Source organism: Oryzias melastigma, linkage group LG16, assembly GCF_002922805.2.
Source record: "Oryzias melastigma strain HK-1 linkage group LG16, ASM292280v2, whole genome shotgun sequence".
Classification (NCBI taxonomy): Eukaryota; Metazoa; Chordata; class Actinopteri; order Beloniformes; family Adrianichthyidae; genus Oryzias; species Oryzias melastigma.
The window spans coordinates 18,466,389-18,482,129 of NC_050527.1; the positions used below are offsets into that span (position 1 = coordinate 18,466,389).

Genomic DNA, 15,741 nt, shown 5'->3' on the forward strand with positions numbered 1-15,741 from the left:
CTGAGTTTGGGAATTTTGAGTCCAGTGACTCTAAGTTCAGGTTTGAACTCTAAATTTGTTGAACCTGCTTCTTGAAACGGGCCCCAGATGAATCCAGCACTCTTGTTTTAGATATATGTGTGCTTGTGTGACTGAGTTTGGATAACTAATACTGAGTGAATGTTAAGAGTGAATGAGTGTCTGTAGGTGGCTGAGCAGAGAGAGCAGCAGCACCAGCTGATTGAAGACCCGCCCACCTACACCTGAACCACATGAAGAGACAATCAGTGGGCCAATGGCAGAAGATCCCTCACCTGCTTAAAAGAACTGTCTTCCTACTGCAATTTGGGCAGCAAAGGAGGGAAGAAACTAGAAGGAACAATAATTTAGATGTTGGAATTAATGAGGGGGAGTCTACAATAACAACTCTGGATGCTCTATTCAGGTTACCTGAGCTGGATCGAGCCCTGGGGAAAGCGGGTATGACAAGCCCAGGGAAAGATAACATTTGTTATATAATGTTAAAGCACTCAGGGAAGCAAATTAAACTTAAATTGTTGGATATATATATAATGAATTTGGAAACAGGGAAAGCTGCCAACTCATTGGAAGGAAGCAATACTAGTACCAATAGTCAAACCAGGAAAAGACTCAAGCTGTCCGGGAAGCTATCGACCTATTGCTCTCACGTCACATATAGGAAAGATAATGGAACGAATGGTTACGGACAGACGTGTGTATGAAAGTAAAAAACTCCTGTCTCAACATCAAAGTGGGTTTAGGAAAGGCAGGAGTACTATGGATTCAGTTGTTTGTCTGGATACAGAAATTAGGAAGGCACAAATTAATAAAGAAAGTTTAATAGCTGTATTTTTTGACATAGAAAAAGCATATGACTTGGTTTGGAGAGAGGGTTTATTAATTAAACTAAAAAGGTTAGGAATATTAGGAAGAATGTATAATTGGATTAAAGATTTTTTATTTGACAGGAAGATTCAAGTAAGGATAGGAAATGCACTTTCTAATGGATATACAGTGGAAAATGGAACCCCTCAAGGAAGTGTAATTAGCCCGATTTTGTTTTCTATTATGATAGATGATGTTCTCCAGAAAGTTGGACATGATTTTGGAAGAGCTTTATTTGCAGATGATGGAGCGCTTTGGAAAAGGGGGAGAAATATTAAGCATATAAGAAAGAAGATGCAAGAAGCACTTGATACAGTTAAAAACTGGTCCTATGAATGGGGATTTAAATTTTCGGTAGCGAAAACAAAAAGTATGGTGTTCACAAGGACCAAGTGCAAAATGGATTGCTTGAGGTTATATGGTGAAGAGTTAGAACAGGTCAGTAGTTTTCAATATTTGGGAATAATTTTTGATACTAGACTGACATGAAATGCGCATGTTAATAAGATAGTGAACAGATGCAAATGAATTATAAATATAATGAGGTGCTTAAGAGGTTATGAGTGGGGAGCTAGTGCCCAGGCATTAAAACAAATATATACTGCGATGGTGAGATCGGTTATGGAATATGGATACACTGTATACAGTTCAGCATCGAAGACGTTGTTAAAAAAGGTAGAGACCATACAAAACCAGGCTTTGAGAATATGTTGTGGGGCAATCAGGTCTACACCAGTAGCAGCGGTACAAGTGGAAATGGGAGAACTGCCAATAAAACTCAGATTTAAGCAGTTGTCATTAAATTACTGGGCGAGTATACAAGGATGCAAGGCTGAAGAACATCCTGTCAAAAGAGCACTTAGCCCATGCTGGGAGAGTGAACATGTTCAGAATGGGAATGATGTCTGGAAACTGCAAAGATGGGCTAGTGAGATGTCAATTCAGAACAAGCATTATGTGGGAAAATTTTTGTATACGGTCAATCCAGTTTGGGTGTTTCCTGAAGTACTGGTTGACTTTAGTATATATGAGAGACTGAAAAGTAACAAAGGGAAAAGTAACTGGGACCAAATCACGGGGGTGAGATTGGCAACTGCTCACGAGTCATTTCTACAAATTTACACAGATGGTTCTAAAGAAACAGAAGAAGGAAAAACAGGCTTTTCTTTTGTGATACAGCAACTGGGACTTTATTCAAGGAAAAGAACACCAGATCATCTCTCCGTGTATACAGTGGAAATGTTGGCTGTACTGTTCAGTTTACAGTGGATGGAATGCAATTGCGCTAAGAAAGGCATAATATGTTTAGACTCTCTTTCGGCACTGTCATCTATAGAGTCAATGACGACAAATAGTAGATTAGATGTGTTGTATGAAATTTATGAAACTTTGTACAGGTTGGAACAGTTAAAGTTTGAGGCTCGGTTTCTTTGGGTTCCAGCTCATAAGGGGGTTGAGGGGAATGAGATAGCCGATTACCACGCCAAACAGTCATTGAAACAGAGAACAATCACAGAGATACCCTTCAGTGTTCCTGAAATTAAAAATATTATTAAAGGAAAGATCAAAGAAGAATGGCAATTCCAATGGGAGACCGGAGCGAAGGGACGACATCTTTTCTGAATTCAGGGTAATGTGGGGAAGATGAACATCATCAGTTTGACTAGCAGAGATCAAAACATAATAACTAGGTTGAGATTGGGTCATACAAGACTCAATAGCACACTACACATGTTAGGGAAACATCCAACAGGTTTCTGTAGTTGTGGAAGAGACAAGGAAACGGTAGAACATGTAATTTGTCACTGTCCAAACCATTCAGTGCATAGAAGCAAACTCCTCGAAAACTTAAAGAAGTCTGGAGGTGGTAGTGTTAGTTTAGAGAATCTTTTAAGTGGAGAGGAAAGAAAATGCAAACTGGTATTGTAATTTTTGAGGCACAGTGGATTAATAAAGAGGATTTAGGGTTTTTTTTTAAATTATTATTATTATTATTATTATTAGAATGGATTAGATTTATCGGCGCTTTTCAGGGCACTCAAAGCGCTTACATTGTATATCCATTATTCATTCACACCTCATTCATACTTGGTGATGGTAAGCTACTACTGTAGCCACAGCTGCCCTGGGGCAGGCTGACAGAGGCGTGGCTGCCAGTACGCGCCTACGGCCCCTCTGACCATCACCGGAACATTCATACGCATTCAAACACCAGTGGAGCCACACTGGAGGCAAGTTGGGTTAAGTGCCTTGCCCAAGGACACAACGACACTTGGCTGGCGGGAGCCGGAATCGAACCGCCTATCCTTCGATCATTGGCCGACCCGCTCTACCGCCTGAGCCACTGTCTATTATTGTTTGTTTGTTTGTTTTGGATCCTTTACTCCGACCCACACTCCAGCACAGTAGGTGGCGGAAATGCACCTATAAGTTAGATGCCACCCGCCATTAAACAAGAAGACGAAGAAGAAGATGCAATTTGGGCAGCTTTGTAACACCCAATACTGGTGGCCAGCTTGCTCCAACAGAAAGTTCCAGTCCCCTTTCTGTGGACTTTGGGTTAGGAACTCTGTTGAGAGCTCTGTGTGACTAACTCTGGTTGTGTTTGTTGTTCATAGTTTCTTGTTGTTGTAGGGTCTCATTTATGTTACATTTCTGTTCTTTAAATGTATTCTGTCCCACACCTTGCCTCCAGTGCAACTCCCTGTATTTTCTGTACAGCACTTCTAAGTAACTTTGTGGCTAACTCTGTATTAAAAGCTGCACACGCTTACAATTGACCGGTCTGGGAATCTTTATTTTATGTTACTTTTCTTTTCTCTTCCCTTCTGGGTTGAGATTGTAACAGAGGTGATCTTTACTGAAGATGGAGAACAGAAACATGTCATTAAATGAAACATCAAGTCAAAAGGTCTTCAATCTTGAAGCAAAAACTTTGTTTGGACACAGCCTCCTGCCTCCATAGTTCCATGAATGACACTTTGAAAGACTTGAAGAAATCCTTTCACAGCTTAATCATCCACGGTCTACTTGATCCTGGAGATATCACGGAGGGCTGCAAGCAGGAACAGTTCCACAGAGACAAAAAACATGAAAATCTTAGATTCTGGAAAGTTCTGCCATGATCAGACAGAGATTGGTCTAGATCAGGGGTCACCAGGTCGCCCGCGAGCACCATATAAGTCGCCCGCAGGTCTCTTCTAAAAATACCACAACTCACTTGTGAGCTGCTCAAAAATTTTATTTTATTGTGATGCATTTTTTTAAATCACACCTGGCTTTATGAAGAATAAAAAATTAAATTAAAACATCTTAAAAATAGATGTTCATTATTTCTCAAGCCAAAAACGGCCTATCCCACTTTTTTTCTTTTTTTAAATCATTTTCTAATCAATAGTCGCGTTTCCATTAACTCTGAAATTTCGCAAATTGGAATTTGGATAATAAATTCTCCTAATGGAAACACCACAATTTAGAAAAAACTGGCATTTTTCGAAAAAAAAAAAAAAAACGTTTTTGCGCTTAGAGGAGGAAATAGACATTTTTCGCAAAACTGTAATGGAAACACTTTTTTTCGAAATAAATGTGCTTCTCGGTATGAAGTGTCTGATCTGAGCGCTGCACAGCCGGGGCACCGAGAAGTCCCGCAGCGTCACAGCTCTTTATAAATTGCGGGTCATACAGAATCGCGCAGCAGCTCCTCCTCCTTTCCTCATCGCTTCACCTGCAGACGCACTTTTGCAGCTTGGAGCCTGAAGCCTCGTGAGCGCGAGCGCCGTGACAGAAACTTGAATTTATGTTGTGGTGTTTTCAGACAGAAAAAAGGTCCAGATGCGTATTTGTTAGAATGCTTTTTCCTTTAACCGCTGAACAGACTCCTCCCTCTCCTGAGTCGAGCTGCGCTGCACGCACGCCAGACAGAGCTGTGACGTCACCCACATGCTCCCTTTTAGCGAATGAAATAAAAATAAATACTTGTTCTCGTTCATTGTCGTATTTTTAATGACTTATCGTGTGAGTTGGTTTGTGCATTATCGCAAAATTATAATTTAATGAAAACAGTGTCATTTCAGAACTGTTTGTTTTTTTTTTGGAAATTCCTAGAATTTCCATAAAGTTTTGCGCAAATGTGTAACGGAAACGCAGCTAATAACAAAGAATGAGGCGTCCCCTTCTCCCTTTCCCACATGGAGACACCGAGAATATTTGATTATCTTTAATGGAAACACAGTTTACCAAAAAAAAAATAAAAAAAATTGCTTTTTCAAAAAAAAGTTTTTGCGCGTAGAGGAGCTGGTTTTGGGAGCTGGTTTTGGGGGGGTATTGAAATGGATGGACATTTTTCGCAGAACTATAATGGAAATTGACTTTTTTCTTATTAAATGCGCTTCTGAAGTGTCTGTCTGAGTACAGCACAGCGGGCGCCATGAGAGATCAGCGTCACAGCTGATCGTGCATCTCTGTAAAATCAATAACTAAGATTGCCTCATCGCTTCATCTGTAGCCGACCTTCTGCAGCCAAAATACTTGTTCTGGACATTGTTTTACATTCCACTGAACAGACTTCTCACTTGCATCTGAGACTGTCAGTGGACTCGCTGCGCGAGGCAGCGCAGCACGCGCACCACACTGCTGTGATGTCACTCAAATGCTCCTTTTTAGTAAATCAAAAAAAAAAAAAACACACACACACACATTGCCGTGTTTATAATGACTTTTCGTGTGAGTTGGTTTGTGTTTTATCGCATTATTATGAAACCGTATCATTGCGACACTGTTTTTTTCTAAATTCCTAGAATTTGGTTAAAGTTTCATGTGTAATTTAAACAGAACCCAGATCTGCTGAGTGTTTCTGCATGGTGCGTTCACTGAGCAGCGGATATCGGCAGTAAAACGAAGCAGTTTATCAGAGAAAACATAGAACGCCGGTGTAGGTAGCAGATGTGCTCGGCCTGTCAGATCAGCTCGGGGGTTTGCGAATAGTAATGACGTCTCAACCAGCACTGATCCGTATATAATCGATTGATTAAATAGTGTCAACGTTTTCTCTGAAAAACTGATTTGTTTTGCTGCGGATTGTTTAAAAATGACAAAGTTTGTAGCGGATTTAGTTGGGCCGAGTGGCTGTTTGCTTATGTCAGAGGTCAGTGAACGCATCATGTGCAGATTCTTGTCTGCTGTGGGATCTGTCAATCAACCTGTTCCGAGGTTTAAGGAAAATAAAGGGACGGGTGCATGAGACTGAATTAAAGCGTTTGAGGAGCGTAGATCCACTAATAATAGTTATAATTAATTAATAATAATTAATTAATAATTAATTAATAAGTTATAATTTTGTTAAAAACATTTCATTTGGTCATTACCTCAAAATGTGACAAGATCTGTTGAGATTAATAAAGTTCTGAATATTGATATCTGTTTCCTAGCTTGTTGTCATTATTGATAATTATGCTAAGAATCAGTGTCTTCACATAGAGAAGTATCATTATTCACTATTAATAATGTAGAACTAAACGCAAACTAAGCAAATTTGTTATTTCAAACTGGTAGCCCTTCGTATGATTTAGTACCCATGAAGTAGCCCGCAGTTTCAAAAAGGTTGGTGACCCCTGGTCTAGATGAACTGGAACACTCGCATCTTTTCCTCCATGAAGCTATCCTCTGGTTCGGAGTGCTGATGGTGCAGATGTAGTCCAGCTCATCTTCACTGTCTGAAAGAGTCGGAGAGCTGCTGAGCTTGTAAAGAAGGTATTCACCCTTCTGGACTCTGGTTTTGTTCTGCAGAATGGAGGACTGATGGTCCAGCTGTCATAATAAGATATCTGTCCCTCTGCTGCTCTCTTCTGGTTGTTTCTATCAGTGCTGTCTTCTGGTCTCTTTCTGCTTTCTGCACTTATTCACACAAAACAGAAAACCAAAGAACAACACAGAATGATCTGAGTTACAACATCAAACAGTAAAATACATGAAGATAATCCATAAGTCAAATTAGTTCAAGCTTTCACCTGATCACAGGTGAATGTGTCTATACTCAAGTTAAGAAATCGTAGTTATGGGGATGTTGAAGATAGGAAAACCAACCACATAGATCACACAGTTGTAATATGAGCTCTCCACTCAGTGGTTAGTGGTGCAGTGGTTAGCACTCTTGCCTCATACCAAAAATGTCCCCAGTTCAAGTTCCGACTGGGTGACCTGAAACAGAACCAGACATGGGGACCTTTCTGTGTGGAGTTTGCATGTTCTCTCCGTGCAAGTGTGGGTTTTCACCGGGGAATCAGCTTCCTCCCACCATCCAAAAACGTGCTTCATAGGTTCATTTGACTGTGTGTGATTGAAGCCCTGCAACAGACTGGTGACCTGTCCAGGTGTATCCTATCTTCACCCATGAGAGGCTGCGTTACAGGCTCCAGCACCCCCGTGACCCCAAAAGGGACAAAGCAGTTTGGAAAATGGATGGATGGAATCATTGGTGTTTTTGTAGTTCGTCTTTCCAGCCATGAAAACAATTTCTAATATTATGTCAGTTATCTTATTTTGATTTTCTACAGGCAAATTACTTTTAAAAGTAATTGATTACATTACATTTCTCTAGTTACTGAATTAAATTGTAATTAAATGATTTTACTCATTACCTGTTTGAAGTAATAAACTACTTGTTACATTACTTTCCTTTTTTCCACCTATATACAAATTCTTAAGGGAAGAACAGCTTGGCACAAATAAGATCATCTTGTCTTTTATTTAACTTTGGTTTTAAAGCAATGACCTTGGTCAAGGCGTGAACATTCTTCAAGACGAAACCTGGCTTCATTAGAATTCAGTCAACAACCGGACAAATAACATTAAATAAGTTGCAACACAACTCAAACTGAGTCACTCTTTTTTCTTTTTTTTTACCTTGTTCTGTTAAGCCACTCTTAAAAACACAGAGAAGTGTTAAATGCCCTCATGTGGATTTTGGCTGACTTTAAGTATTCCATTAAAATGAGTTGCACCAGTCTAAGGTCTGCATCTCTCTTTGGTGTACAGTTTAGTGTATAGTCATAATACAATACAATAACATCTATTTTGTTTCATATATTTACAGCAAAATTGATTCCTAAATTAAAAATTAACTTTTTCATAAGAAGGTTTTAGCCAGTGGAGATTAAAAAAGCCTAAACTAAAAAATAGCCATAGCCATAAATAGTTAATCCTCATTTTAAAAAAACGGAACTCATGAATGAATAACGATTGAATGAGTCAAGCTTCTTTTTCTTTAAGCTGATTCTTGCTTAACTGTGCTCACCCAAAGCCCAGCTTTCTCACATGCAAAATAAGGTCTTTGAAGTTCAGCTTTCTTGGTAAATAGATGATGGGATTTATGACTCAAAGATCCGTTCAAAAGATTGGCTCTTTTTGCCCCTTTATATTTATTCACTTTTAAGAAGCCAACCTGGAGTTTATTAATTTAATCCTGGAAAAAATCACAGGGAAGATGGGTGGGATGTGATCTGGATCAGAATAATTCCAATTAAGATTTTCCACCAATAACTGAGTTTAAATTATTTTTGAAACATCAACTACAGCTTCATTTGACATGTGTGGACAACATGTTAAAGGGGCCATACCATGATTTATGATATATAACCATATAGCTGAATATAAATTACATTGGGAACACTAAAAAACAAATTATTTATGAAATATGAGTCCTTTTTGTGCCCCGATTAATACCCGGAAGTAAAACGACTCCATTTCTGAGGCTCCGCCTTTCGCTGCTTGTCGGTCCTGCCCATTTCACGACGTCATCCTTGAGCCTGCCTTCTCATCGTGCCCAAAATTTGTAAACAAAACCATGTGACTAAAGATCTCTTCAGTCAAGAGAAAGATGGATGTGCTGCGGTCTGCAAAAAGCTTGCTAGGATTTTTCCATTTTTCAAACTTTTTATTTTGCTGATGGATTTTGAGCGTCTGTATGAGGGCCAGGTTCAACACTTTTACTGCTGGTTTGAGGAATCCTGCACGACGGTCACTGGAGACACTACAGGTACACAAGTTAAAAGACATGTCGGTAGAATCAATGTGGATCAAGTTTGATTGCTGGAGGAATGATGGGAAAGTGCAGCAGCAGAGCAGGTGTGTTGAAGCTCTCTTCATGTGTGGCTCCTCTCAGGTGACCCAGTGTCAGACTCTGTCCCTGTCCTGGGACTGGCCACAAGGTCTCCCCTGTCCTTCAGAAGAGGAGGCCCACTTCTTGGAAGGCCCACTGCTGAAAGTTCTGTTGGACCGTCTGGGACGCGTTCTGGAGCAGGTACCCTGACCTGAGTGGATTTGATGGCTTTCACTTGCCTGCAGTGACTCACCTGTGATTCTGCAGCCATATGAGCTGAACCTGCAGCTGACGGCGGTTCTGTCCAGACTGTCAGCCTACAGCCATCCTCTGCTGCAGGAATACCTGCTGGACCCGTACATCCCCCTGTCTCCCTGCTCCAGGTCGCTGTTCTCTGTCCTCATCAGGGTGAGTTCCACAGAGACAGTCTGATCTGACAGCAGTCAGACTTCAGAGCCAGTCTTATCTCTGTCTCTCTGCAGGTGATGGGTGAGTTGATGCAGAGGATCCAGCAGATTCCAGACCTGCCAGACAGACTGTTGAACACCAGAAGAGACCTGCTGGGAATGAGCCACAACAATGGGTAGCTACCTATCAACCTGTCTGTTATATGACAGTGACATAGTGATGAAAAGGATCAGAAAAGCTCAGATGTTTGTGAGACAGACAGGTTACCTCATTGCCTGACCTCTCCCCTGTGGGCGTGTCCTCAGACAGGAACACCTGACTTTGCTTAAAGGGATCATTGTCCTGGAAGAGTTCTGCAAGGAGCTTGCTGCCATTGCCTTTGTCAAGCTCCCTATGGAGAATGATTTACCTGGATCTCCTGGATCTGGCTTGGATCCACCTCATGGAGATGCTTTTCCAGATACTCCCTGATCACGTGCTAGGAGGTTCATCTCCATCCTGATGGTATGACAACTCTGGTGGGTTTCTGGTTCTCTCACTCCTGCTGGTTCCTGCTCCATCACACCTGATTTAGTGGATGATCTCATCAAGACGCATCTAAATCCTGGAACTGTTGTTCTTCTGAACTCAAAGCCTTCGTTTGCTTCTTAAAGCTCTTATAGAATGACCACAATGAGGATCAACAGCAGAGAAGGTCCAATGTGACCTCCAGTTCAACTCTGACCTCAAACTGCTTTGAACTCATTTGGGGTTTTCAAGCCTTCCAGACTGACAGATGAAGGCTGAGAGATGACAGCAACAAGATCAGTCCTCAGAGCAGAGGCCACTTCTTAAATGTCCATTTTTAAAGAGATGATCAAATATTTCAGCACAAGCGGCTGGATGGCTCAGTGGGCTGGGTGTAGGGCTGCTATGCAGGACACCTGGGATCAATCCCCGTGGTGTGCATTGAGTTTATTCCAGATTGGGTCCATGGGCAAAAGCAAGTTCTTCTGTGCCTTTCAAATATAGGGTTGCGTCAGGAAGGGGTCACAGTGACGCCGAATGGTGAACAGCAACATCAAATATTTAGGCAGAGAACTCTGACTGGAGCCCGAATCTGGATGGACCCTGATGCTGTTCTGTACTGCCACCATTTGGTAAATTAGTATTTTAGGTGGTAAGAATATTTATTTAAGATATATGTGCATTTGGTGTCAGAGGTGTTTAAGGAGCTCATGTTGGGTTTTTTATTTGTCTGGAGGTGGATGTGGAGCAGGGAGCTCTGTGACCCGTCCAGCATATTTTCTACATCACAAATATGATCTTTTTCAAACGTCATTTTCTCATCTGCTCCTGGTTCAGCACAATTTGAATAAAGAAATACTGAGGAATGCAGTTTAACCTTGATTTTCTTTATACGTCCTCCATCAGAAAAATGAAGAACACGTTAAAAACACCATTGGAGTGTTTTTTATGGCCTGACCGTGTCCATTGTTGTGCTCTGTACTGAACTGAGTTGAAGTTTTCTAGCTACATGATAATTAGAACCTAAACTAAAACTTGCTCTGACAACAAGCCTGACCTTAGACAGCCTGTCTGTCTGGTCACATTTGTATATAAAGTTCTAAAAATATATATATCTTATGTAGCAGTCATAAAAGCTAAATACAACGAGACTGCACAGTGAAAAAGCAGGAGAAGAATGAACTGGATGAGGCAGGAGCAGATTTCAAAGGTTTATTTGGCCAGAAACAAAAAACACAACCAGCAGTAATTTTAGTACAAACTCAGAGCTGGAAAACACACTTAAAATGCAACTGGCCCAGATAGAACTAATCACAACAATACAAAAGGGGCACGCTGCTAGTAAAAGCACACACTGAAGAACAGCTTCAGAAATGACATCTAAAACTGTCTAGTAAAGTTAGCTCTGAAAGGCCCAGGATTAAAAGGATTTAAAACGGGTTAATAAACAGGATTAAAAGGATTTAAAACGGGTTACTAAATTAGAGACACATTAAAATACTTTAACAGTCAAGTTAAAATGTAGTGGTATCAAATATAGTGGTGTAAAATAGTGGCAGATTAAAAGCACAACCAACTCCTACTGGAAAACGTGAAAAAAGTCCATCAAAACATGAAGAAAAGAGGATCCAAGTGCAAACACTCACAGTCTGTAACGAGACCTTCCTCCATCACTGCTCCACACAGCTGGAGCTTCATCACCACACGAGCCTCTAAACACAACATTTACATTCAAACACAGTTGATGACTACAAATACACAATGCTCAAATTGTCTTCAAATGATTGAAACCTGCTTACATCCTGTCCGGAGTTCGGGCTTATGACAGCAGAACCAATCCTGAGAAAAATCCTCTTTAAAATGCTGCACCAGCTAAATTGGATCAGCGCTGGATTGCTGCTGATTGATGGCAGTTTACGTCATAGACTGTATATAAAATAACTGGACAAAGCAAGCCCCCCTCCTTCCGTGCTCCATATAGGAAGTACCACTGGGTTGCAAAAAGGCCAAAGTCCCATTGACTTCCATTGAGAAACAGACAGTTATTTCTCAGTCATTTTATATCTCAGAATAATCATTCTTCCTCTGCTGCTTTCTGATTAACTTCTTTTTTCTAATCCTATTTTTTAAAGATTTTTTTCCATCATCACAAGTTATTAGAGTTATAAATTGACCAATCAGATGGCTCAATAAACGTTTGTGGGTCTGACGTCGAACGTCTGGGGGTTTGATTGACAGATGACGGGTAGCCAATGGGAGCAGACTTCATCAATGGGTCCGTGAAGACCTTTTAACACCTACTTTACAATTCAACAATGTACCAATCATTGTCCTACTGTTGTTTTCCTCAATGGAATGTACCGATGCAGCAGTTTAAAACAACAAGAGGAGCATGCTGTCGACATTTTTAGATGAGGATTTACTCTGTAGAAATAGATTTCACTCTGAGGTTATGTGCTTTGGACTTTTTTGTTTGTTTAACGTTCGTTTTTCTTTATTTCACTGTTTTGGTTGTAGCTAATAAATTCTGAAATGTGCTATACAAATAAACTTGCCTTGCCACAGACGAAGCCCATCACTCATGAGGGAAGCCCACATAGTCATATGTGGTTGCACAATCTGAAGCTCCATGGCTCTATAGAAGGGATAAGCACCTCACACCATGATGGCTCCCTCCCACTGTGCCATGTAGAAAACATTTCAGGTGGGATCTCTTTGTTCTGCCGGTAACAGCGGAAGCCACCAGGACCTTCAAAGTTACATTTTTTCTCATCAGAAAGGATAACTTTTGAGAGTCCCACGTTTGGTGCTCCCTTGTAAAAATCAAATTGGTCACTTGTGGTGTTGATGGCAACGTAACCTTTGAAGATGCTTTGAGTTTTTGAAGCCCTTCTCTTGCAGATTCCATCTGATGGTTACTGGCCAACAGTCAGCACCAGTGATGGTCTTAATTTGGGTCAAGGACCGGCCCGTCTTAGGGAACAGCCCTTTAGATCCTCCGGCTCGGTGTCAATCACTTTTATTTGGTTTGCCACTTGACTTTTTTGTTCTGTGTTCCTCAGGATCTTCCGTCTTACCGTGACCAACATCAGCAAATGGTGCAATTGTGATAGGCCTTGTTCATGAAGCACAACAATCCTGCCATGTTCAAAGAAATTGAACTTTTTTGCCTTAGCCATCAAGAGACTTTGACAGGATTACTTATTGGAAAATTACATTTATTGCAAATGATGGCACACATTCTATCAGTTCAGGGCAGTGTTCTTAAATGTTTGATCAGCTAATGAACAGTCCTTTTCATGTAAGTTGTTATTTTCTATAAACTGGCAGCTAAAATGATTTGTTCTATTACTCCTTTTTCTGCTTTTTTACACATTGATCTTGTCCAGCAATCTTTTTAATGTTGGTTTAAGTTAAAAGTTCCCCTTATCCTTATATTCTCTTTCAAAAACATTTTTGTGAGTGATTTGGAAGCAAGTTGTATCTCATTTTGAACAGAAATCAAACTGTCTTGAATGCTGTGAAGTTAGATCATTTTAGATTTGTCAAAAAGAGGATGGGTGTATTCACAGGGCTTATTTGTGTCTCAACAAACTTCAGTACAATATTGAAAATATGGAGATACCTCTAGAAGTAGTAATAGAACATTTCTCCAGGACATATTTGACTTTAAGATTGAAATACTTTGAGAAATGATGGAACTGATTTGTTTGACTTAAGCTTTCCAACCGATTTTTATCAACAATAATTACTCCTAGAAATCTAGCGTCATGAACTACATCTGTTTACTCCATTAGTCTTTATTTGAGATGGGGACAATATTTAAATGTTACCAAAGACTAAGAAGTTAGTGGCCTTAACATTTAGGGACAGTTTATTTACATCAAACCAGTTTTTCATTTTACCTAGTTGTATATTGACCATGTGTATAAAAGCTGCTGCAAGTTATCATGAATAACCAGAATATTTGTGTCATCAGCAAAGACTTTTAGTAAAAAATGTATTTGACAAAAGTCATTGATTATATGATAAACAATTTTGGGCCCAGAACTGAACCTTGTGGCACCTCAGACAGTGTCCAAACATTCTGACTGGTTGCCCTCCCATTTTTACAGACTGTTTTTGATTGTTGAGATCACTAATCCATTCAAGTGCCCCAGATCCTATATAATTCCAGAATTAAAATCAAAACCTCATGACCAATTGCATTGAATGCCTTTTTTAGACTCAAAGATATCCCCATTGCAATTTTTTATTGTTTGTAATTTCCTTAATAAGATGCATTAAAGCGAGTGTGTTGGTTGTTTCTAAAGCCATACTGACAGTCAGATAACAGCTGACTATGCCAGGGTTCAGGTGAAAACCCAGTTCTGATTGGCAGGCTAAAATCCGATTCATATTTGTCTATGATAAACACACACACGCAGACAGACAGTGATGATGTCAGACTAACAACATATTCAATTATTTATTCACATTGTTATATTCTAAATGTTACATTACTGCAGAACTGTGACACAAAAGGCAAAAACATGAGAGATGACAGAGAGATCCTGCAGTATGAAGACAGATTCTCTCATAAGGACGACTGCAAGGGGGGGGGAAGCCCAGGAGGGCAGAGATATTGCCTACATTCCTACTAACAGTTAACTTATCAGACCCAGAGGTGAGAAACAGTTTTTCTAAAGGAGAGACAGAGCAGGAAACTCAGAAAAACAGGTGAATGTCTGAATTCATCCTTTCTAAAAGAAGAGGGTGAGGGAATATTATTAGTAATTCTTCTCTTCCTTCTAGAAATACTCTGCTGAAAGAGTCATCAAAATACTCCTACTAATATCTTAACATGAAACTTTAAAGTGAGATTAAACTCAGTCATACAAACGTCTGAAACTGTTCATGTAAAAATCAGCCACTGAATGGGAATGGGTCAGGCAGAAGTGCCTCCCACTGAGATGATTTTTTTCTGAAGGACCTGAAACACCAACAGGTTTTATTAAAAGGAAAATCATCTTCTGACTATAATGAATGCCAGATTAACAGAAGTAGATCTGGTTTGATTCCAGAGTTCAGACCTGCTGTTCTAAAACCAGCTCTGGTTTCTCATGACAGATTTGGTCTTGGCGCCTGCAGCTGACCAAGTTAACGCCGTCATGTAGACACACTGAGAACAAAGGCAACTGAAGCGACTCAGAACTTGCCTGCAGCTAACTCTCTTGAGTGCAGACTTAAGTCAGGGCATTCCAGTTGTCAGACTCTGGAAAGTCTTTCTGCAGGAGTTGGTCCCAGAAGTGGTCCATCATGGTGCTTGGCATAAATTCCTCGTCAGCCATCAAATGAACGGTTCTGATGTTCAGTAGGAAGCTCAGACTTCCTGCAGCAGCTGCAGAGAAGAAAAGGTATGATCACATATCTATCCAATCCATGGGTGTGACCTTCCAACAAGCTCACTCGTGATTGGTGACAGTAGTTGCCATAATAGAATCTCGACTCAGATCGACTCGGTCAAATCCAGCCCCCAACACTGGCAGGCGGAACGTGAAGCCAACCAGGAAGTAACAAAGCGTTGCAATACCGGCACTGACCAGAGAGGCTGGTGCTTAGAGTGAGCAAATTCCCATAGACTCCCATGCTAAGATCCTCATTTTCAGCCCTCTAATAAACCCCTTTAATGCCTGGTGCTTAAAGTTTTTATTTCATCAATAGCTGCATATTTGATCCATGACAACTTTGAGGGGAGTGAATTTTTTTCTATATTAGTATTTTTTTTTCTAAACAGGATTTATTTTTGCTTAATGAGGGGGGCGCGGCCTTTGATTGACAGGTGACGATCGCGGTGGATTCTGGGA

General features: G+C 40.4%; 2 protein-coding genes across 4 annotated transcripts in view; one reads left to right on the forward strand and one right to left on the reverse strand.

The window, feature by feature from the left end:
* The first annotated feature begins 8,920 nt into the window (after positions 1 to 8,920).
* On the forward strand, positions 8,921 to 10,267 carry LOC112137775 (protein FAM160B2). The gene is made up of 4 exons (XM_024260254.2): positions 8,921 to 9,181; positions 9,248 to 9,388; positions 9,463 to 9,563; positions 9,694 to 10,267. The coding sequence occupies exons 1-4, from the start codon at positions 8,936 to 8,938 to the stop codon at positions 9,857 to 9,859; spliced, it is 654 nt and encodes a 217-aa protein (XP_024116022.2). The 5' UTR covers positions 8,921 to 8,935; the 3' UTR covers positions 9,860 to 10,267.
* A 4,066-nt stretch (positions 10,268 to 14,333) lies between these two features.
* The window catches only part of LOC112137758 (ankyrin repeat domain-containing protein 31), a 52,172-nt gene continuing 50,764 nt past the window's right edge, over positions 14,334 to 15,741 (reverse strand). For all 3 annotated transcript variants that reach the window (XM_024260227.2, XM_036215821.1, XM_036215820.1), the window contains one exon: positions 14,334 to 15,275. In XM_024260227.2, coding sequence (XP_024115995.1) covers positions 15,121 to 15,275 — 155 coding nt within the window. In that variant the 3' untranslated portion in view covers positions 14,334 to 15,120. The remainder of the gene's footprint in view (positions 15,276 to 15,741) is intronic.